The 22,658-nt window shown below is 41.3% G+C and overlaps 1 protein-coding gene across 1 annotated transcript in view; it reads right to left on the reverse strand.

Annotated features, from left to right (window-relative positions):
• LOC126471314 (GTPase-activating Rap/Ran-GAP domain-like protein 3) overlaps nt 1-22,658 on the reverse strand; it is a 346,167-nt gene that overhangs the window by 268,820 nt on the left and 54,689 nt on the right. Inside the window, exon 3 of the mRNA XM_050099436.1 lies at nt 11,022-11,108. Within this exon, the coding sequence (XP_049955393.1) occupies nt 11,022-11,108 (87 nt within the window). The remainder of the gene's footprint in view (nt 1-11,021; nt 11,109-22,658) is intronic.

Below are 22,658 nucleotides of genomic sequence, written 5' to 3' on the forward strand. Positions count from 1 at the left end.
ATTTCTCCTATCCAGTTACAGCGCCATCTATCACAAAGCGAAAAAAGTGATTCAACTAAAACATTCATATTTCTTTACGTACTACACGAATATGAAATAAAAAATGGGGGTTCCTATTTTAAAAAAAACCAGTTGATATCCGTTTGACCTATGACCTATGACAGGGCCATCTAGCGAGCCAACCATATCGCCATCTGGTTTCCCCCTTTAAGCTAGACAAGTTTCATTCTTTGTAGTTTTTTGGTTTGATGCTTATTTCGTGAGATATTTGGCCCGGTCACTATCAATGGACCACCCTGTATAGAAAGCGAAAAACATGATTAGGTAAATACAAAATGTATTTGACAATGGTAATTATTTCCCGGTACGCGTCGTGTGGGAAATAATATTAAAGTTATCAAAATGGTGTCTGGCACCAGGAAACATTTTGATGTTGAAAACGAAACTACTGAAGATGGTCCATTTATTAGTAATATTACCGTGCAATGAATGTCATCCACCGTGCTGTCGGGGTTATAGTTGCTGATTAGCGAGTTATGGGTTATAGGTTCGATTGCTGCCTCCTGGTATTATTTAACAGTCGTGATTTCTGGAAGGTTCTGGACTTTGGTATTGACGCAATATTGGAATTTGCTAGAACATTCTTTGCATATGTAAAGAGGAAAACTCTCTGGTATTGCAGGCAGTTCAGCTCATACAGTTTCATGTGTGTTCCACAAACGATCTATCAGTGTGAAGTGTTAGTTCTTGCTGATGATCCTTTTCTTGTAAGTAGTGCTTATTCTGGAATCTACGTGAGACAGTTCGATGGCGATGCTAGATTCCTATTACACAGACGTTGCCGTGGCTCCTGTAAGGTGTAATACTTCGCTGCCGCAGGCTCAGAACTAAAGGGCTCCACTTACGCCACGCTTTGACGTGGTGAGACTTCCGCAAAAGTCACAGTAGACGGAAAGTTACGGTTTACCTGAAATGTTTGCTTCTACCTTAAAGGGGTAACCCGTTTGAAGGCTGACTCGCAGCTAAGGGACGCTGCCGAGTATCGAGTATCTAAGATACCTGAGCGAATGAATAAAGCCTTTCCCGCCCCGTGGCAGATAGTCTTATTGTTGGGTTGCAGCCTTCTCGACAGATAAGGAATGCAGGGATGCACCTGTAGGAATTCTCAGCGTTTTTCACAACAAAATTCTGCATGGTAAGCAGCTAGGGAAGTAGCGACCAGTGGCGTGGAGTGCCGGAACTCGTAACATCGCGAGGAGAATGCGGGAGTTCCCATGTTGTATTCTAGCCGTCTCCCACTGCGCTTTCGAAACAGGATCAGCCTGTACGAAGATGGGAGCGCCCTGAAGGATAGAACGGGGGAAAATGAACAAAATTGTTGGGCAGGGGCAGCCTGGGGATTCAATCAGTCAGATCAATCAGCTGGATGGTAGCTAAATTATTCAGTTGAAGCTGGATCATTCAGTCGATCAGTATGGAAGTATGATGAGATCAGAGCAGATCCTGTCTTTCGGAAGTCTTTCAGAGATCACTCGGAGTTGGCACTGCGAAAATAAAATTCGGAGATGATTGGGAGTTCATTCTGAGACGACTAAAGTGTTCAACAGAAGATCCTTTCAGAAGATCAGCATGTGATATGCTAAGTGAATTACGTCCTGTTTCGCATACAGCATTCTGCCTTCGCCTTACGGAAGCTTGTGAGCCTATTTTCGATTCAGTTTTCAGACTGAGTTGGATCACTGCATGTGTTCCTAAGTCTGTTGTCACTTTCTGACATCCTCAGTTTTCATTCCGTGTCCCACGGTCTTCCTTGCGGTCCGATGCTTTAAACTTCTGACTGCATTTTCCACGTCTCTTAGCTTCCAAACAGTGTAACATTGACACTGCCTCTACTGCCTAATCACCGCAGACAACACATGACGTGAGTGTGTGGGAAGTCAGCGAGTATCCACTTACGGCGAAGGATAACACTGCGTCGGCCACTGGTCGGCGTTTTTGCCTTAAGAGCGCTTGGGCAGGATGCACGGGACGAGAAAAAAGTTAAGCTGCTCTGAACGCCGCATCAGAACCCTGGGTACACAAAGATGAGCTCTGTTGCCTGCCAGACAACACCAAAAGAGGCCTCGTGTGAGATAAACACAGCACGCCAACGTTACATCAGCTGGCCACACATGCACATACCGCTGACCCCGAGAAGAGGTGAGACAACGTTTCATGACCCCCCACCACAACGCAAATTACTGAGTCGCGTTTGGGTCCAGTGAAATAGGCGCTAATTCTGTTTCGTATTTATCTGTTCTATATAAGTATTTTATATGGTATTTATGTTTTGTGACAGAAAGATAATAACATATATGGGAATTGTGAATCCGCATTGTTGCCAAATACTTTTTGTTATTTATTTACTTATTTTTTCCCCAAACTAATTTCAGCGACAAATATGGCCATCATCAGTGGGTCTCTAAATCTAAAACATTCAGAAAATAGCATGGTTATAAAACACTGTAACACATTATTACATTTGCACTGTTTGTTTTTAAATATGGTTTCTGTGGATACTTCCATACTACCTTACTTATTGTACTTTACAGCATTGTTTTAAGAATTGTTGTCGCTGTTTGCTGCATATATTCTGTGATTTTTCTGTTGTCGTTATTCTTGGCATACATCATGTCATCTACAATGCACAAAACCATGCTGTAACGTAAAATAAATAAAGTAGAATGGCAGTATAGACAGAAAACAATATTTAAAAAACAAACAGTACAAATTTAATAATGTGTTACAGTGTTTTATAGCTATCCTATTTTTTGCATGCTTTTAGAAGAACCCACTGATGATGGCGATATTTGTCGCTGAAACTAATTTGGAGAGTAAATAAGTAAATAAATAACAATAAGTGTTTTGCTTCAAGGAGGATTCACAATTTTCATATTTCTGTTTTTTTTCTGTGCAAACACGGACCAAATGGAAGAGTTACAAGATAAAGTTATAATAAAATATGTAGATGTTTCCATGTCTTTATTATGTTACTGCAAATTTCGCATCCAGAGTGGGGCCATGTCATTATCAATACAAACGGCACATCAAGCCGGGGAAAACTGTCATCAAACCGACTCATAGAAAGACATCGGCAGTGAGTCAGATGAAGCTTGCATCCAGCAGTGTTTTCTGAATGTACTGGCCGGTCTAAACGGATCTGAAAAATTTCAGATTGAAATTAATAAAATATTTTACAATTCTGCATATCCGAAGAAAAAGTGAAGAACATTGCTCATAGCCAAGCAGACGCGACACAGTCGTATACAAAGATTGTTTTGGCACTGTACCATGCAGTGAATCCGAGTATGACGAATGCCTACAAAATTTAACAGCTAATGAAAGACTTTGCAGTGGGCGTCGATCAAGCGCTCCTTTTGAAGGCTAGACCCACTACAGAGCAAGCGCTGCCTATAAAGCAGTAGAGGATCACGCTGAAAGACGTTCGACAGACTTCCGAATGTCGTAACAATGAAAATCGTAGAAGATCATTAGGACCTCGCATTGCTAGTATGGCAGGTAGGGCTTGTAAGAGAAAAGATAGAAGGGCATGTGATGTCTATTAATTATGAACTCACACAGCTGGAAGCAGCAGCATTGAATGTCGATCTCAGCAACGTTGAGACAGCATCGTTAATTCAAAAAGAGGTTCAGCGATCCTTAGCACCAGTGTCAAGAAAGCAGGGCTACATTGACAAACGTTGTCTGAAACTCCAGACTTACGCCGGAACCGTCAGACAACATCCAGGGTTCTGGGTGATAACGATATATTATTTAACAGTCTGCGTAAATTTCGGTTAATTGTATGTTAGATCTGCAGCTTCCTCTTCAGGGTTTCACAGAACTGTTTTACTTTTAAAATAATTTCATTTACTTGAAGCTCAATTGTGTCTCAATTGTGATTCAACGGTTCTCTAGATAGTCTACATATTGCGCAGTAAGTTACCTACCAATAAGTGAAACGCTGCTAAATACTGGTTGCATAGTCATAATGTCGGCTTTTATGTTATTCACAAATTCAAAGACCACTAATTTTGGCCTCTTCTGTATGGCAAGTCTCACTACTGTTTGATTACACGACTGCGGAACAATCACTAGAAGCACTTACCTCCATAAAATATCTGGGAATATGCGTACGGAGTGGTTTACAGTGGAACATAAAACTAATCGCAGGAGAGGCAGATGCCGGACTGAGATTCACTGGAAGAATCCTCAGAAAATGTAGTCCGTCAAGAAAGGAGGGAGCTTACAAAACCCTTATTCGACTAATAATTGAATATTGCTCGTCAGTATGGTATCCGTACCAGACAGGACTGACAGAGAAGTTCTAAAGAAGAACATCACGCTGTGGGTTACTGTTAAAGCTCCGAGCGCGTACTTCCTGGAAGAGTCAACATATATATTGATTCCTTCTGCGTATATCTCGCGAAAGACTCATGAAGATAAAGTTAGAGATTCGAGCCCACACGAAGGCTTATCAGCAATCGTTTCCGCGAACCATCCGCAACTGGAACAGGAAAAGGGGAGAGCACAGAGGTACACGAAGTACCCTCCGTCGCACACCGCAAGGTGGCCTGCGGAGTGTAGATTTAGTGCAGATATAAAACGAAAACAGGGCAAAGGAATTACATTAAGGACAAAACATGAAGCAAAAATTCCAACAATTAAAGACATATTTTACAGCGTATTACTTATGTGATTACGCTTTGTTTCCAGTCTCTGTTAAATATACAAAACATAAGCTGTCACATCCACCTGCAACGATTCAATTCATCCTAAAAGTATGAAAGATCATTAAATAATTTTAGTGCATTGTTCCACGGGTACGTTGATATCTAATTAGCTCACAATACTTGCACATTAAACCAAACATAAATATAGCTAGCTATAGCACAAAATTTTTATCCGATGTTAACTAGAACACTAGAACAAATATTTTTTAAAACATACATAGAAGCTGATTTCTTACAGGAAGTACTGAGTACTCATCACAGATCCAGAGAATAAGAATCACGAATTTAGAAGACAGGTTTAGGGCATGTGTCACCCTGAAAAAAAAAACTGTTCGGCAGCCTTATCGTAGCAGATTGACTTAATGGAAGTAAAAATGTAGGAAACGGTTCTCGCAGATAACGATTAAACGCAATCATGCCAGCACATAATGAATTTCAATCACGGTTGTGGTCAACAAACGTCTATGCAGGATCGTAGTAGTGCGAATAGCCTTATTTGTAACGTGTTGGCGTTTAGAGGAAAGCACGATAATAGGAAGTTTGTTGTACTCTCAGAACTGTATGCACTTAAATTTAGTCTTGTTCGATAAAGCAACGGACAAGAGCGAAAAGCAGCGCTAGTACTCGAATGAATGTTAAGACATGACGAACAGAACAGTGTCAGTGGTTTTAATCTCCGTTTGAGAAGGTGCTGGCTCCTCAGCTGAATCTGTGGAGGAGTAAAAAGTATTTTAAAAACAGTGGCATAACAGCTGCATGTCTCGCGGATGGATGCCAGAATCACATGCATTTACGCCGCTCTTCGTTTCACTTCCACGACGTCGCTCGATTTACAAATCCTCGCTTGTCCACCCACAGACATTGACTCGATGCTTTGTTTGCCACGCTGTTATCCTCTAACTTACAGGTTTGTGTCATCAAATGTAGGAGCTTATCCCTTCACCTTCACCTACACCTATAGCTTGGCTCATATTACTGTGGCTTGCCTTTTTGCGTATATGTATTTTTTGTGATTTTAAAATTCACCTGTCTGATAATCTGTTGAACGTGTTATGGTATTGTAGAATGAAATTTGTTCATCTATCTTATATTATGCTCGAGCTGAGTAAGAGAGTGAATTGTCGGACTGCTTAAGACACGAAATTAACATTCTGGAGCGATTTTCTGAAATTTGCATAAATCGTGTAAGGCGAATGCTGGGATAGCTCTTTTGCAATCCATCACTATCGTATTCAATCTTAGGTTGTTCTCACTATCTAATGACAAGGATGGGAACTCAAACCCTGATCTCAGAAATGTTTGGAACAAAACTAAAGCAAATTGTCTGTGAACTACAGTTTTCTTTACCATTATTAAAACTTCAACACGTTGACGCTGGCGCTGTGAACTGTTTTTCTCGCTGTGGGTCGCCTCGCGTATTCATGATTTCCTTCATCCGAAGGTAATGGTTTTCCTGTTTCTCTCCGTGAGGTGGTGGTCGTATTCAAATCCCCCTACGCTACTGTTTCCACACTTTGACTTTTTATTTTGAAAGTGCCATAAGTGTATTCTTTTAAAACAACGAGAGGTCACATAAAATAATTTTACACCTTATGGATAGCAAATTATGTAATACCTCCTCTGTGAAGACAGCTCTCTTGCCGGGTGGAGTTGCCGCACTATTTGAGGCGCCATGTCACGGACTGCGCGGCCCCTCCCGCCGGAGGTTCGAGTCCTCCCTCGGGCATGGGTGTGTGTGTGTTGTCGTTAGTTTAAGTTAGTTTAAGTAGTGTGTAAGTCTAGGGACCGATGACCTCAGCAGTTTGGTCCCTGAGAAATTCACACATTTTTTAAAAGCTCTCTCGTTGAAGGATGACACAGACGTGTATTCACAGCTGTTCGTTGCTTCTGGATGTTGGTCTGTACAACACACACTATAGTGCGCGTCATTTATGTTGGCGGCCGAGTTTAGGTTCGTTCTGCGCATCTGACGTCACAAAATACAGTCAGCCAATGAACAGAGAATGATGTTGCCAGATCTCGACTGCAGAACAGAGCACGGACGAGTGTCTTCAGTTTTAGAAACGTTCAGTCATAAATAAAGTAATAGAACAAAAGCAATGTCTTGATAGCAGACTTTGTTTTATAGAAAGTTTGGAAAAACCATTCTTTATACCAATTGCTTCATATTCTATTAATTAATTAAACCAAACAAGCAATAAGACTCCTAATTAAGCAAGGAAAGGTGTTTGTATCAATTTCACGAACCGCTTTTTCGCAATAAAGAACAGCGGTAATTGTTTCTTTCCTATTGTACTTCGACGAAGTGCGAGTATTTCAACACCAACAGAGTCTGTCAGAACTTTGCATGAACTGTTAGCGTAACGGTTAAGGCGTTGGGTTAGGAAGCGAAAGGAAACGAGTTCAAACCTTGTGTGATGCTAAATATTTTCTTTATTTAAAAACAATATCGAAGTGTCTTACTTCACGAATTTTATTCGTTTGAATGCAATTTTTTGAAATTTCTAGTGCTTTGTCTCTTCATTAACCCTTTCGCTGCTGCAGTCACGTGCTCCCCGCATTCCGCGCTGTGTGCGATTTTGTCATCACTGCACTGCTCGCCTGTGCAGACACATGGTGTTCCCATTGCTTTGACACATTTATCATTCGATTTCACAAAAACTATTTGGCCCAAAAATTAGATTTTTACACATCTTCTTGACTGATACCTTCCCCCCATAAATGACTTAATTTTGTTTCGATGTTCAACCCAGTTATTGTGCAGCATTAAATGTAGTAAACCATTGCACGAAATTTTGAAGAGTTTGCAGAGGTAAAAGTCCATAGCGTATACTTTCCGTATGGTCGATTTTAGTTGCCACAATGTTGAGAATGAAATGTGGACAAGGTACCTAAATTTTATATAAAATTTACTGTATAACAATATCTCATTTAATTTAAGTACGACATAGGTGTCGTATGTAATATTGAGAAATATTCCGTCTTTCGCGGCTGTAATAAAAGTTTTATTTACACCGGGCGCGTTTGGCTTTATTTTAAAGCACTTCAATCAATGAAAGGTATGGCACATACACAATGGTACTCATGTTCTCTTTCTTGTTTTTGTTCCACAGTCGCAGTTTTACCAATGGTATTGAAATATATTCCTGTTCTGCAACTGTAATAAGCGACTTATTTAGACCAGACGCGTTTCTCTCTTTTGAAGCATCTTCAATGGACATATTTTGTCTCCTCCATTGCCAAGTCACCTTTCGTAGTTTTGTGCTGCGGTAACACAATATTCAGCGTTTGTGTCTGCTGATCAGTGTTTTAGCAAATAAATGCTGTTTGTGTGTGCCACACACAAAAATTACATTTGACATAGCTCAGAGCACTTCACTGATAGCAGTATATTCAAGTCCTAATGTTTTTGTAAGTCCACAGTTTTGTTTAATGTATTTTGTCTACTTCCTTTGGATTGATTGAAGTGCTTATAAAAATAAAACCAAACGTGCCCGGTGTAAATAAAACTTTTGTTACAGTCGCAAAAGACGGAATATTTCTCGATATTACATACGACACCTATGTCGTACTTAAATTAAATGAGATATTGTTATACAGTAAATTTTATATGAAATTCAGGTATCTTGTCCACATTTCATTGTCAACATTGTGGCAACTAAAATCGACCATATGGAAAGTATACTCTATGGACTTTTACCTCTGCAAACTCTTCAAAATTTCGTGCAATGGTTTACTATATTTAATGCTGCATAATAACTGCGTTGAACACCGAAACAAAATTAAGTCATTTATGGGGGGAAGGTATCAGTCAAGGAGATGTATAAAAATCTAATTTTTGGGCCAAATAGTTTTTGTGGAATCGAATGATAAGAGTGTCAAAGCAGTCGGAACACCATGTGTCAGCACAGGCGAGCAGTGCAGTGACAAAATCGCCCACAGCGCGGAATGCGGGGAGCACGTCTCTGTAGCAGCGAAAGGGTTAATGCGGCCGTGGTGGCTTTACTTAATGAACTGCGCGCTCCCCCCTAAACGTAAGCTTGCGAACTATGCTTTACTATGGCGCTGCTTCTCTTGGCGCGTGCGTCGTGTGCAACTGGCAACGCAGCAATCTCCCGCGTCTGGGCGGGCATGCGCGAGCCGCCAAGATAAAAGAATTGAACTATAGTGTACTGCTAGTTGCATTATTGGCAGAGTCGAGCGCAAGGCAATGGTGGCACACGCCAGCGTGAACATGTTAATCATCTCAGGCTGAGAAGAGGGAATGTAGAACAATTATAACCAAAATTACTTTATTTTAGACATTCACGGGAGTAAAATTAACCAACTTAATGTGTTTATACACACAGATCAGCAAACACGCAAGTTAAAGTTCTTGATTATTCTTAACTTGGAAAAAATGGTTCATATGGCTCTGAGCACTATGGGACTTAACATCTGAGGTCATCAGTCCCCTAGACTTAGAACTACTTAAACCTAACTAACGTAAGGACAGCAGTCACATCCATGCCCGAGGCAGGATTCGAACCTACGACCGTAGCAGCAGCGCGGTTCCGGAATGAAGCGCCTAGAACCGTTCGGCAACAACGGCCGGCTCTTAACTTGGAGTGCAAACACATCCCAACACCCGCAATATGTAAAATATTCATTCGAAACTTTGAGAGAATTTCTAATGAATAATCTGGCCAGAACTTTTGTGAAGGATTCTATATGACGAGCGACTCGTGAGTCAGCGGCATTCGAGACCTTCATGTTACAGCCAAAAACAAATGTACGATTAGCTGGAGAAGTTTACTGTTTGTCTATTACTCGGCCTGTGCCAGTTAAATAACTGAAACTGTTCCACTTAAAAAAAAAAAAAAGTTCAGTCAAGTGCTGGAAAACATTCGTGGGGTAAAATAATTAACATGATAAGGAAATCTGATTTTACGTTCTTATTGACCAAAGTAAGTCACTCAGCAACATAAATGCCTATCCTTTCTTAGTTGATTCCTATTTTTTACAGACTTCCTTACATTTCTTCCTCTGTTAATGTCTTCTTTCAGTTTTTCTTTCTTTCTTTCTTTCTTTCTTCCATGTTGTGATTGATTTCTTATTTTTAGTTGATCTCTAGACTTTCTGTTTAGGCCTTAAGATGTATCAAATTAGTTTCAATCTTTGGTACAGTTTATTTCTAGTTCTGTCCTTATTTCTGTGATACACTTCACTACTGATTTCTTACGGATATACGGGTCATTTTTTGTTTGCTTTGTAAGTCTGCTCTCGTTCACTTATAAGAGATGTCCAAAAAGTAATACTATGTGCTGTGTCATGACCTCCGAATTATTAAGTATTTTGTTTTATTTTACATTTCACCTATTATTTTTCTCGAGATGTCCCTTTCAGGTTTTTATTTTCTATCCAGTTTACCCAATTTCCTGTCTTTTTTTTCTTCTTTAGAACAGATGCCTCTAGCTTAAAATTAACGCTTCTATCATATGTTAGATGTCAGTGAGAACATATCATCTATGGAATTTCTTAGATAAGTAGCTCTCAAGATAGAGTCCAGGTATCGAAGCCCTAGAACGTATATTCTGTCTAAATTTTCCTGCACCAAGACCAGTTTTTGCTATATCTATTTCTCTGTCTGCTAGTAAAAACTTTAGAACAATTTAAATGTTGTCGACCATTATATGGAGCAGAGCTCTGTCGCTTTTAGATGTCCATATCCATGCAAGCGGCGTGGGTGTGAATGTTTTGTAGCGCTGTGTTACAGATTACGGCAGTGTCGGAGTGGACAGCGACACAGTGCCGGCTCGCAACTGCAGGCGACATATTCCCACGCTGCTGCTGGCAACACAGTGGTGAAGTCTCATCACTGAAATTTCGGAGATAGCGCTCAGAAAATAAAATGTTTAATTACATTTCGTTTGTGTAGAATAGTACTGGAGGTAAACACCTTAGGTCTCCAACAGACAATGGAAATACACTAAATGGCCGAAGATCTCTGGACGCGCCACGGAATGTTACCTGTACGGAATGAGATCAAACGAAACATGACATAGCAAAAGCATGTACGAACGAAGTAATAACCAACGTGGTCGAACAGTCATGAGTGTACTGAAAGAGAATCAAATTTAAAAGCAGCAGCATAATTATAACCTTTTACTTCATGTAAGAACTACTAACAGCGCGAGTACAGTCTTATGTACATGTCAATATTCTCCAAATGATTTCAGGCATACAATTAAAGTAATATTATTTACTCACTTCTTCACGTTCACCCAGTGATTCTCCATTCTCAACTCGAAAGCGTCTCCCTTGTAGTTCATGGCCATTTGCTTCAATCTGTGGCAGCTGAAAAAAAAAAATGAAAAGTGTAAGATAACGACATTTTTCGCTATCACTGTTTAGTACAATAAGTTTGTTTAGTACTTTTTTTTATTAAGAAAGGTTAAATATTTACCCACTACAAGTTTGAAATTTTACAACAAATTCACAGTTGAATGTTTTTTCAAGAACATCCGGTGGAAGCTTACACTTTAAGGGCTTATATAATTATGAGCGTTCACACACACACACACACACACACACACACACACACACACACACACACACACACGATACTGCACATAATAGCATGTCTCGTACTATGATATTGAACGCCAGTGTTGTATTTTGCTGACTGATCTTGGCAAGGAGCGACATTGACAGTGCAAGAAGTAGCAACTAATTAGTGTGAGTACTAAACTGTTTGGCGCCTGGCTGAACTGATGCGGACGGCTCCTCTCCATGGCGAGTTGGACATATCGGTCGAAGGACCGAATCTGAGACTTAATCGATTCTATGACGAGGTAGGGTGCTAAATGTTTGACTGTGCTGTCCGGTAGATGATCGTAAGTATCCTGTGAAAGACTGTTCCTACGAATGTTTTCCTCCATAGACCGCGGTGGTGACGAGGAATGAAACCCTATTTTATTTTTATATACTAAGCACTTACCATAATCAACCTTTTAGGCTACGGATTGCAAGAAAATGCGGAGTTGACTGATGCGAATGCATTCATAGACAATCAAGTCACAGTTCTTAATGTCCGCTCATCTACTCGAACAACTCCGTTAGTCTCGTTTCATTTAGTCCTTGGACCACATTAAAGCTTGCCACAGTCTGTTTCGTACTCATTTTTGAATGTCATACGTTGTTGTGGTCTTTAGTCTGAATAATACTAGATGCAGTGTACCACAATAATCTGTCCTGTGCACGTCGCTTTGTCTCTAGTAACTACAGCATACGACATGCATTTGAACCTCCTTACTGTATTCAAGCCTCGGTCTCCCGTCAAACTTCCCTCCATTATCAAACTGACGAATCGTTGATGCCTCAGGATGTATCTATCAATCGATAACTTTCTCAATTAGTTTTGGCCATAAATTTCTTTTTTTCGTCGCGCGGTCTTGGGCGTCTTGTCACGGTTCGAGCGGCTCCCCCCTTCGGAAGTTCGAGTTCTACCTCGGGCATGGGTGTGTGTGTCGTCCTTAGCGTAAGTTAGTTTAAGTTAGGGACCGATGACCTCTGCAGTTTGGTCCCGTAAGACCTTACCACAAATTTCCAAAAATTTTCTTTTTTCCCGATTTCGATTCGCTACCTCCTCGTTTGTGATTCGAAGTGCCCAACTAATCTTCAGAGTTATTCTGTAGCACTACATTTCTAAAGATTGTATTCTCTTCTAGTGTAGCCTATTTATTGTCCATATTTTACTTCCATACACGGTTCAAATGGTTCAAATGGCTCTGAGCACTATGGGACTTAATATCTGTGGTCATCAGCCCCTAGACTTAGAACTACTTAAACCTAACTAACCTTAGGACATCACACACATCCATGCCCGAGGCAGGATTCGAACCTGCAACCGTAGCGGTCACGCGGTTCCAGACTGAAGCGCCTTTAACCGCACGGCCACACCGGCCGGCTCCATACACGGCTACACTTCTTATAAATACTTTCAGAAAAAGACTTCCTAACGTTTAAACCCATATGCGATATTAAGAAATTTCTCTTCTTCAGAAACTCTTTTCTTGCTATAGCCAGTCTGCATTTTATTATATACTTCTGCCATCATCAGTTACGTTGCTGCATAGATAGCAAAACTCATCGACGGCTTTTAGTGTCTTATTTCATAGTTTAAATCCTTCGCATCGCCTGATTTAACTCTAATATATTCCAGTACTGCTGTTTTAGTTTTATTGATTCATATTACAACTTTTTCTCAAGACACCATAAATTCCGTTCAACTGATCTTCTAAGTCCTTTGCTGTCTCTGACAGAATTACAATGTGAACGGCAACTCTCAAAAATTTTGCTTCTCCTGCGCGAACATCAGTTCCTCTTCCACATTTCTCTTTCATTTCTTTTACGGCCGGCTTGCTCAACATACAGACAGAATAACATCAGAGGTAGGCTACAACTGTATTTTATCTGGAACCTTCCAGTGTATCTTTCCCATAGTAATTCATGCTTCTTCAACCATGCATATCTCCTTCAGCCATTCCTGCTGAGCTATTTTGTAATTTATGTCAATACCATTACTGAGACGAATGTATTCTATTTTGTCTACTTAATTTCCTGTATTTTTATATTTTCCCCTAGTTTTGCTCTAGTTACATATGCTTCTACGTTCTTGCGTTTTTCTTCTTTACCATTTTGCATACACTGTCAGTCTAAGTTTTTAGACGTCCGTAATTCTGTTGCCTCCTTAATTTGCTACGTTTTTATACTTTCTCCTTTTGTCAATTAGATTAAATATGTCGTATGTTTGTCAAGGGTTTCCATCTTGTCTTTTTGCCTTATTGATTCTCTTTTGCCTACAATATTTCAGCTGTCAAAGTTACCTATTTGTCTTCTATCGTATTCCATTCGCCTGTTTCAGTCAATCTTTGCCTAATGCTGCCTTTGAAACTCTCAGCCCAACCTCACGTCGTTTCAGTTCATCCAGATTCCACATCTTTAATTACAATATCCCCTGTGTTAATCTTCAGTTAATAACCAATAAATTATGGTCAGAGTTCACACATTTCACTACAAATATTTTGTGGTAAAAAATCTGGTTTAGGAATCTCTGTCGTACGATTTCATAAACTATCTGGAACCTTTCGGCGTCTCTACGTCTCTTCAACTTATACAGACTTCTTCCATGATTCCAAATTCAAGCGTTATCTAATACTAAATTACGCCCTGTACAAAGTTCTGCCAGGTGGTTTCCCCTTTCATTCCTTTTTTCCAGTCCATGTTCCATTATTTTTCCATGTCTTCCTTTTCCTACTATCGAATTTCAGTCCCTCGTCGTAGCTAAATTTTCGTCTCCCTTAAGTATCTGAATAATTTATTTTAGCTTCTTCGTACGTTGTGTCAATATCTTCATTTGCGGAGCTACTAAGCATTTAAACTTAAATCATTGTCGTGATTGTTGGCTTTGTGCCTGTCTTGGCTACGATAATGCGTTCAGCGTGCTGGTCATAGTAGCTTACCCGGATCCCTATTTTGTTATTCACTATTACACCTCCTCCTGCAGTACCGAATTTGATTTCGTGTTGATGGTCCTGTATTCACCTGACCAGAAATCCTATTCTTCCTGCCATCGCACTTCACTTATCCCCAGTATAATTTTAACCTATGTATTGTCCTTTTTAAATTCTCTAACATACCAACCCGATAAAGAGATCTAACATTCTACCCTCCGACCGGTAGGAAACCAGTTTTTTTCCTTATGACGATATTCTTCTGAACAGTCCCCACACGGAAATTCAAATGGAAGACTATTTTACTTCCGGAATATTTTACCCAAGAGGACGCCATCATTACTAAGCCAACAATAGGGGTGCACGCCTTTGGGAAACATAACGAACGTAATTTCATCTTACTTTGAGCAGTTCGCAGTACCAACATGTCAAGGCCGTGTTGGCTGACGTAACAATGCCAGATCAGTCAACCACCCAGACTGTTGCACCTGCAACTTCTGAAAAGTCTGCTGTATCTGATCGAAACATCGTCAGTGGAAGTAAACAACAACAGACTTTTCGCATAAACATGGAACTACTTCGTGAAAAGCCATGTGACAGAGAGCCTACAGCTACGACAGCTCCGCCGAATACCTACGCCGGCTCTAGCATTGTAGACACTCGCCGTAGCATACAGTAGAAAGTTGTATCTTTGAAATTGAGGAGAGTAGTATTTTGGTTATTATTTTCTTTTCATGGTCTTGTACTGTTATCTGATTTTTGCCACCGCAAGAATTGTTGTGCTTCTTGTTGTTCTTGAGTTTGGAAATTAGTGCACGCCAAGAAGGCGTTTTAGTCATAATAAAGTGTGCTCAAACTCGATCGTTCGTTCTTTCCTGCCGACTGCAGAACACTACAATAAGAGCTGTAAATAAGACACTGTGTAGTATGTCCTTTTTCCCTCTAAAGACTCTAACTGGTTTGTGAATGATGTCATCGAATTCCTGTGTGTTACTATGTGACGCAGTCAGAAATCACATAATGAACATCGGTTGGAGTCAGTTCCTTCCACCAATCCTCGCTTTCTTTTCTTCTCTAGTTTAAATCTCAGTTGTTTCTAATATCAGAGGTAAACAATGTTGTATAAATCTATTGTTGGTGCTTTTATTGCTCGACCAGCCTTTTAAGTGCTGTTCAGAGGACAGCGGAAGAAGCGCTTTCCGTCCAATATTCCCTGGTGCGTCCTTGTTCCCTATTCTTTTGCACGCCTTCGCCTCGGAGTAGAATTATACGAACTATAAAAGTTAGACCTTGCGTTTCAGCTTGCATTTGGCCTAACTGTACGAACTGGTCCATCAGTTTCCCCCAGGAACACACCACAACACAGTGCTAAGCACATTGCTACGAACTTGCTTGGTTGGACTAGAGATTCGCTGTTCTGATTCTTTCGTATATCAGACCAAATTTTTAACGACTATTGGGGCATCGCCACTGTCTACGAATGCGGAGGTTGTGCATTTGAGTCTACCATGGGTACAGATTTCAAATGTATACGTTATGTTTAATAAGTACAGGGAGCGGCGCTGAAATCCAGACAAATGAAACGTTTTCCTTGAAGCAAATTTATTAAAACAAAATAAAAATGAAAATGAAAATCCTCTTTTATATAAGTAGTGGTATTTTTCAAGAGTAACATTATTCGATGTAACCCTCTTCATCCGCAATGACTACCTCCAAGCTTGTGCCGATGCGATCGCACACACTCTTTAAAACAGCGCTGTCCATATTCGCGAATGCTACTTCGATAGATATGGATAGAAATGCGACATTAGGGTGCCTCGTCTTATTGGTTACTCTTTCAACTACGCTCCAAACAGTAGTCGAGGGGGTTCAAATCCAGGCTATTCGGGGCCAGACCTCCTTCGACCAGAACATGTCAACGTTGTCCGAGAGCCAGTTTTGGACTAATTGGCTCGTAAGAGGTCCTCTACTGCCACCCGACGCATTGTTCGATCGCTGATTTCAATACTGACGCCAATTTCCTTAGAAATTGCCCCGGATCCTCCGATATCAGCGCCTGAGCCTTTTCGATGATTGCCGCAGGTCGTTACGCGTGTTTCATCGAATGAAGTTTCCTCGCCGGGCTAGCGGAACCTTCCCCAGGCTTCTCCGAAGCATTATACTTGACCACAATATCGTAAAAAGTTGATCTCGGATACCCGAAGACTCGAACTATTTCGGTGGGCGAATGCCCCCTGCGAAGACTTTCGATAATCGCAGCTCTTCCGTTGTTCTCCGCACTTGTCAGTAACATCTCGGCCATTTTGAGGTTCTGACTGTTTACTAGATGCCTATGGCTTTCAAGAACACCAACCTGAACTCTGGCGGAACTATGATATGGTGGGAAATTCGAATTGAAATTCGTCCGGATTTAAGCGAAAGATCTTACGGATCTGGCCTAATAACGACGTATTTTTTCTTTTACTCTCAGTTCTGGAAGCCCATTAGTTGCGACAGCAGCTGAACACGCAAGGTCATATACTTTATTTCCGAAGTCGCAAAAGTGTGCATATGAATGCACATTCGAATGTGACTGTAGCCACTATTTCCTTCCGAAAATTTATTCACAGTTATTCTCATCCAAATACGTGCCAAATTCCGGCGTACTGTAGCTGCGAATGCTGAGCCCTGTTACAAACACTTTTTAATTACTTTTTTTATATTTTTGTGAGCACTAGTTTAGCAGACCCCAACTGTACGATGATTCGTCTGAGCCTTTGATAAGGAAACAATTCCCTTGTTCACCAGCAGCGATTCATAGAAACCACGATAATTTGAGTTGGGATTGTCGGACTGAGAGCAAAATCTGCGTTTTCCAGCGTTATATTCTATTGACATTATGTTTGCTTCATTCTGTTTCTGCAGCCGCCAGCAACCACGAACACGAAGTTGAATGAATCAAAAATGGTTCAAATGGCTCTGAGCACTATGGGACTTAACATCTCAGGTCATCAGTCCCCTAGAACTTAGAACCACTTAAACCTAACTAACCTAAGGACATCACACACATCCATGCCCAAAGCAGGATTCGAACCTGCGACCGTAGCAGTCGCGCGTTTCCGGACTGAAGCGCCTAGAACCGCTTGGCCACAACGGCCGGCTGAATGAATCAAGATTTCGCTCTGCTTAGAAGCAGTATTCTGTAAAATCTTTCTTTTTCTAGGTTTCAGTATCATACCTATCATTCCGAAAGCGAGTGTGAGCGTTCGCTTAGTTTAAGTAAAAGGTGAGTGATTGTTCAAGAAACAATCTAGGGTATTTATTTGAAGTGATTTAGGGCCTGCTAACTGATCTGAGTGAGTTAGGGAAATCTAGAAGAATGTAATCGGCTTCCAAAACCGAAGTCGCTAATACATGCTAGCACTCTGTCTCTCGTTACAGAGGGAGTCGATTCTAGTATTAGTGGTGAAAGAAATTTTTCTCACCTGTATTTGTCCGGCAAGGGTAACAGAAGTGGTTTCGTAAAGTTTCTGATCACCAGACCTCGCGAATAAATCCCAAAACTGTTCGCAATGTCTCGTTCAACGAAGGTATATAATGATCATACAATGTAAGCTTTCACGACCGGTATTGTCTTCACTTAAAACTTCCGGGCTGATAGGCCGTTGTCGAAGTATAAAACTCTCTACTGACGTTTCGTCTCCGACTGCGGGAGACATCCTCAGGGGTACAGCGGCGAACTGCGAAGAAAACTCGAGGAAGCGCTGATTATATAGGCAGTACAGAGGGCGCCACTGTCGATCACGTGGCGTCGGTGTTAAACTGGATAAAATTTGGATGTCAGCGTTGCACCGAAAGCGTGATGATCGATTACTTTCAATCGAGAATGTTGGCTTTACCAGAGATAATCTCATAGCCGACGCCACGTGATGGACAGTGGCGCCCTCTGTACTGCCTATATAATCACCGCTTCCTCGAGTTTTCTTCGCATTTCGCCACTGTACCTCCGAGGATGTCTCCCGCAGTCGGAGACGTAACGTCAGGGTAGAGTTTTATACTTCGACCATGGCCTATCCGCCCGGAAGTATTAAGTGAAGAAGGTATATAATTGTCGGTGATCCGTCCGACTGAAAGGGACGTTGAAGTCGAGGCTTCGTTTGGTTCTAACTGAAAGGGGTAAACACAGTGCCCCTACTGAATTACACTAATCCCAATTCTTCCAGTCCACACCGGTCTACAAACAAAACAAACAGACACACACACACACACACACACACACACACACACACACACACACACACACACACACACACACACACACACACAACACGCTGCAAATGCACACGTCACAACTATTCATACGATACAGAAACATGGTTAACTACCTCCACAACTTTGATTCTACGCGCCTTTCGACTAAATTGAGAGCGACTTCCTGGCAGACCAAAACTGTGTGCCGGACCGAGGCTCGAACTCGCTACCTTTGCCTTTCGCGGGCAATTGCTCTACCCAAGCACGACTCACGCCCCTTCCTCACAGCTTCACTTCCGCCAGAACCTCGTCAGTAAAGCCCCTGCCCGCGAAAGGCAAGGGTCCCGAGTTCGAGTCTCGGTCCGGCATACAGTTTTCATCTGCCAGGAAGTTTCATATCAGCGCACACTCCGCTGCAGAGTGAAAATCTCATTCTAAATTGAAAGTAATCTGTATCAGACGAATGGGCTGCGATATGAAACCTTTCCCTTGAATGCAAAGCGAGTGTTTGAAGTGTGACGCTTTCCTGTGTAATTTATCTGTGGCACTCGTAAGACCAGAGTCAGAGCTTTGTAGTTATCGCGGCTAGGGACGCCAGAGCAGTAGTCGATCGGCCTTCTGTGATTTGGAAGCCTTCCCCAGAGTACTGAAAAAGGTGAGCGCACAGGGGGAGCAGTGCTGCTGCCCGACGACCGTCGTTCGCTAAGTGAGCGCCAATCTACCCTACCCCTTTGAGGAATTTGAGAATTTCTCTGAAGCCTACAAATGGCCGTTGCTACTCTAATGGAAAATGACTGTGGCGAAGGCTAGAGGAGCGGAAGAATCAATGGTGGCTTTGCCGCCTTTCGCCGGACTACAGAAGATTTCTTACAACGTTTGATTGTTTATTAGGCTATATACAATATTTGCCGTTTAGAGACACGATAATTTTAAGCGAGTTACCAGACTTAATTACCGTTAATAATCCCTATCAAATATACGAGTACTGATTACAATGGTAAAATGATCTTGTTTTTCAGTTACACAAACAGTATGTACCTTTTCTGGATGACATAATTCTGTACCGGTCTTAGTTTTATGTAATAATGTTTTTGTAAATGTTTGCGGTAGCCTATGTATTGTGTGTATATGACAAAATGATACGCTTCCGTGACAAAGCTTCCACATGCAAAGAGCAAACTAATATGCCATTACATAGAGGAATCAAAGAAATGAGTAACATAAGAGTAAAGAAAAGTAAAGAATGAGGCCTAAAAATATTTACTTCCAGATTTGCTGTGATAATTTTCTACAGGAAAGTCTTTTCGTAAATACAGGCAATAGTCGCCTTGATAACGCTTTTCCAATTGAGAAATGTCCTAGTGGAACTGGTCTCCACGTTAATCTCTAACGGCGATAAATTTGTCTCGGGAAAACGTCCGAACGATCAGTCAAGAAATCTGAGATGTTACAGCCCGTGCGCTGGTGGAATCTCTTGAGTATGGGGTTGCAAAAGGACAATGATGCAATGATGTTTATGGCATTCGACGCCCCCACATATTGCCTACCATGCAACCAAAGTATTGGCTGCTAATGACAACGGTAGGGAGGGGGGGGGGGGGGGGCGAGACTGGAAGAATCCAATGGTGAGCCTAGCATAAGGCAACGGACCATAGTTGAACTGCTTAGTCGACGAGTAACTCACAACAGTGCTAGAGTGCTAGTGGTGTTGATACAAAGGAGAGCAATGGCAACGACAAACGTTGCAAATATTGCATAATATCTACAACAGTTGCCGAAGTTAACATATCGTCAGTAAGGAGACCAAGAAATTTCACACAATGAGAAAGAAGTGGCAGATGAAATATTACCGTTTCCGCTAGATCAGTCAGTGGAATGTGTGCTGTCATATGCGCTCGACTGTGCGGACAATGTGTGTACATTCGATAGCACAAGAAGCGGGCCACCCCTGAATTCCAATTTGTAGGCCGCACCTGACTGTATGCAACCAGCATAACATAGCTGTGTCGCAGGTCCTCGAAACCCTCTGCAGTACAGTCGTTTGATTATACGCAATGGGTACCACAAGAGACTACAGAGAACACTGCTCTTCACGGCGGTCAGTCAAGATGTAAAACCAATACAATCATACAACAAATATTAGAAAACAAGTTACTGGAGATAAGACAGTCCTTAACGCTTGTAAATTAAACTTCATTAAAATAAGTAACACCGCAGAAGTATTACCACACACATTAAAGGACGTGACGAAGTGTTGGGGATCCGAATTTGAACCCACTGTTAACCAAACAAGGCTTGCGTGCTGACTGAGACTCGACTAGGCATAAAGAGATGTAAAATATCTAAGCGTTCACCAGTATAAGTATTCTGGAAAGAAATGACGATACGTTTAGCACTGCACCGGTAAGTCCACGAAGCTTGTATTGCCCCTGAGAAGTAACCAAAAAAGATATGTAATAAAGTGCAACGCACAAGTGTGAAATGCCATCAAATTAATTTATGGTGATAGATGGAGAGTAGAAACCAGTGACTATATGAATTGTTAACTAAGCAAAATTAGATGTCAGGTATTAAATACGTTCACCAATAGCGTGATACTGGAACCTGAAACGACGAAAAAATGATTTTTGCCCGGCAATAATTCGAACCCGGTACCTTTGGCTATTTTTTATAGCTACGAATAGACGTGAAATATTTACTGTTTCTGTGCTGCCTGTGACTCCAACCCTATGCATATTGTCGTTGTTGACCCCACATGAAGAGGTGTCAACTATCAAATTCCCTTTCACTAGTAGCTACGATCGCGCCGTTCGTAGCGACCTGGAGGAGTTTGGCATCGTGAGGAAACAACGAAATGACGGGACACTATCATGAAGAGTTCAAATCAAGAGAAAAATTGGAATCGGAGCTCAAATCCCAGTCTAGTGTCAATATTTTCAAAATCTCAAGATCACTTAAAATAAGAAATGAAGATCCTATGATCTTACATGACAACTGGTTCGTGAACTAAAATAACATTACTTGTCTAAGAAAGCTTACTAAAGACAGAGTTTCTGCAAGCAGCGATTTCCGCCTCTGTCAGCCAAAACTAACCCTACTTTGTTCCTGTCAGCAGCGAAAGGACATGTTTAATGCTGACTTGGAACCAGGGCACATTCCTGCATTCTTTACTTGCCATTATTGGAGGTGAAGAGAGTATGTTTGTGGTTGTTAATAAATGGAACCCCGAGCGGGAATCGAACCCACTCCTTACCCATTACATGCTAGCCGCAGTCCAATCAACCACCGATTTTAACATGTGTTAGCATCGTGTTTTTGTCATAATGGGGTATGCAGCACAGGGTACAAGAAGTGTTGACTTCAACTTAAGCTGCTGTTGTGAATAACCTAATCGTGGTCTAGTAGTCAACGTAATGCAGTGCGAATGTAAAGCCGTGACATCAAACCCATCCTTTTCCTTTCTTTTTAAATCATACTCCATCTGTCTGCCAAGAGCATCAGTCTGATAGAAGGTCAGAGACAGTTTCATTCATTTTCTAACCAGCCAGTATTAAAAAAAATCTTGTGGAAACATTTTTGTGAAAGGGCTCATGGGTGCCTGTCACGGTAAGATCCAATTTCAGCGCCATCAGCCAACGGCCGCTTGATGCAGACCGGCGCCCGCCCAAGTGGTCGCGACGCATCGTGCATAGAGCCTATGATCTCCAGCGAACTTTTCTGCACACGAATTAACGAGTATAGTATTATGCGGCGTTGCGTATGATATAATACTATATTGCAGCATACTCTATGGCGATTTTGTATAGCATGTTGCTATAAGCGTATTTCACTATGGTCTTATTTTGGTCAAGTTTGTAGTTAGCTCGTGCCATGACAACTTCAATATTTTTCATTTTTTACATTATGAAGAGAATCGTTTATGCACTAGAAAACGGAGTCTAAAACGGATATTTGACACTGTGTTCTGTTTGTGTTTAATAAAAGGGTGAAAGCAGTTCGAACCACCTGTGCCCTGTTTGGAGTGTTGTGCTATCGAGAAAGTTGAGTTGTATCGTTTCAAGTACTCTCGTTTCGATGTAAGTTAATCACACATTCAGGAAGAGACACAGGTGTTGATGAAGGACATTTCTGCGATTTACTACTATGGTCGATGACAGAGTAT

This window comes from Schistocerca serialis, chromosome 3, assembly GCF_023864345.2.
Source record: "Schistocerca serialis cubense isolate TAMUIC-IGC-003099 chromosome 3, iqSchSeri2.2, whole genome shotgun sequence".
Classification (NCBI taxonomy): Eukaryota; Metazoa; Arthropoda; class Insecta; order Orthoptera; family Acrididae; genus Schistocerca; species Schistocerca serialis.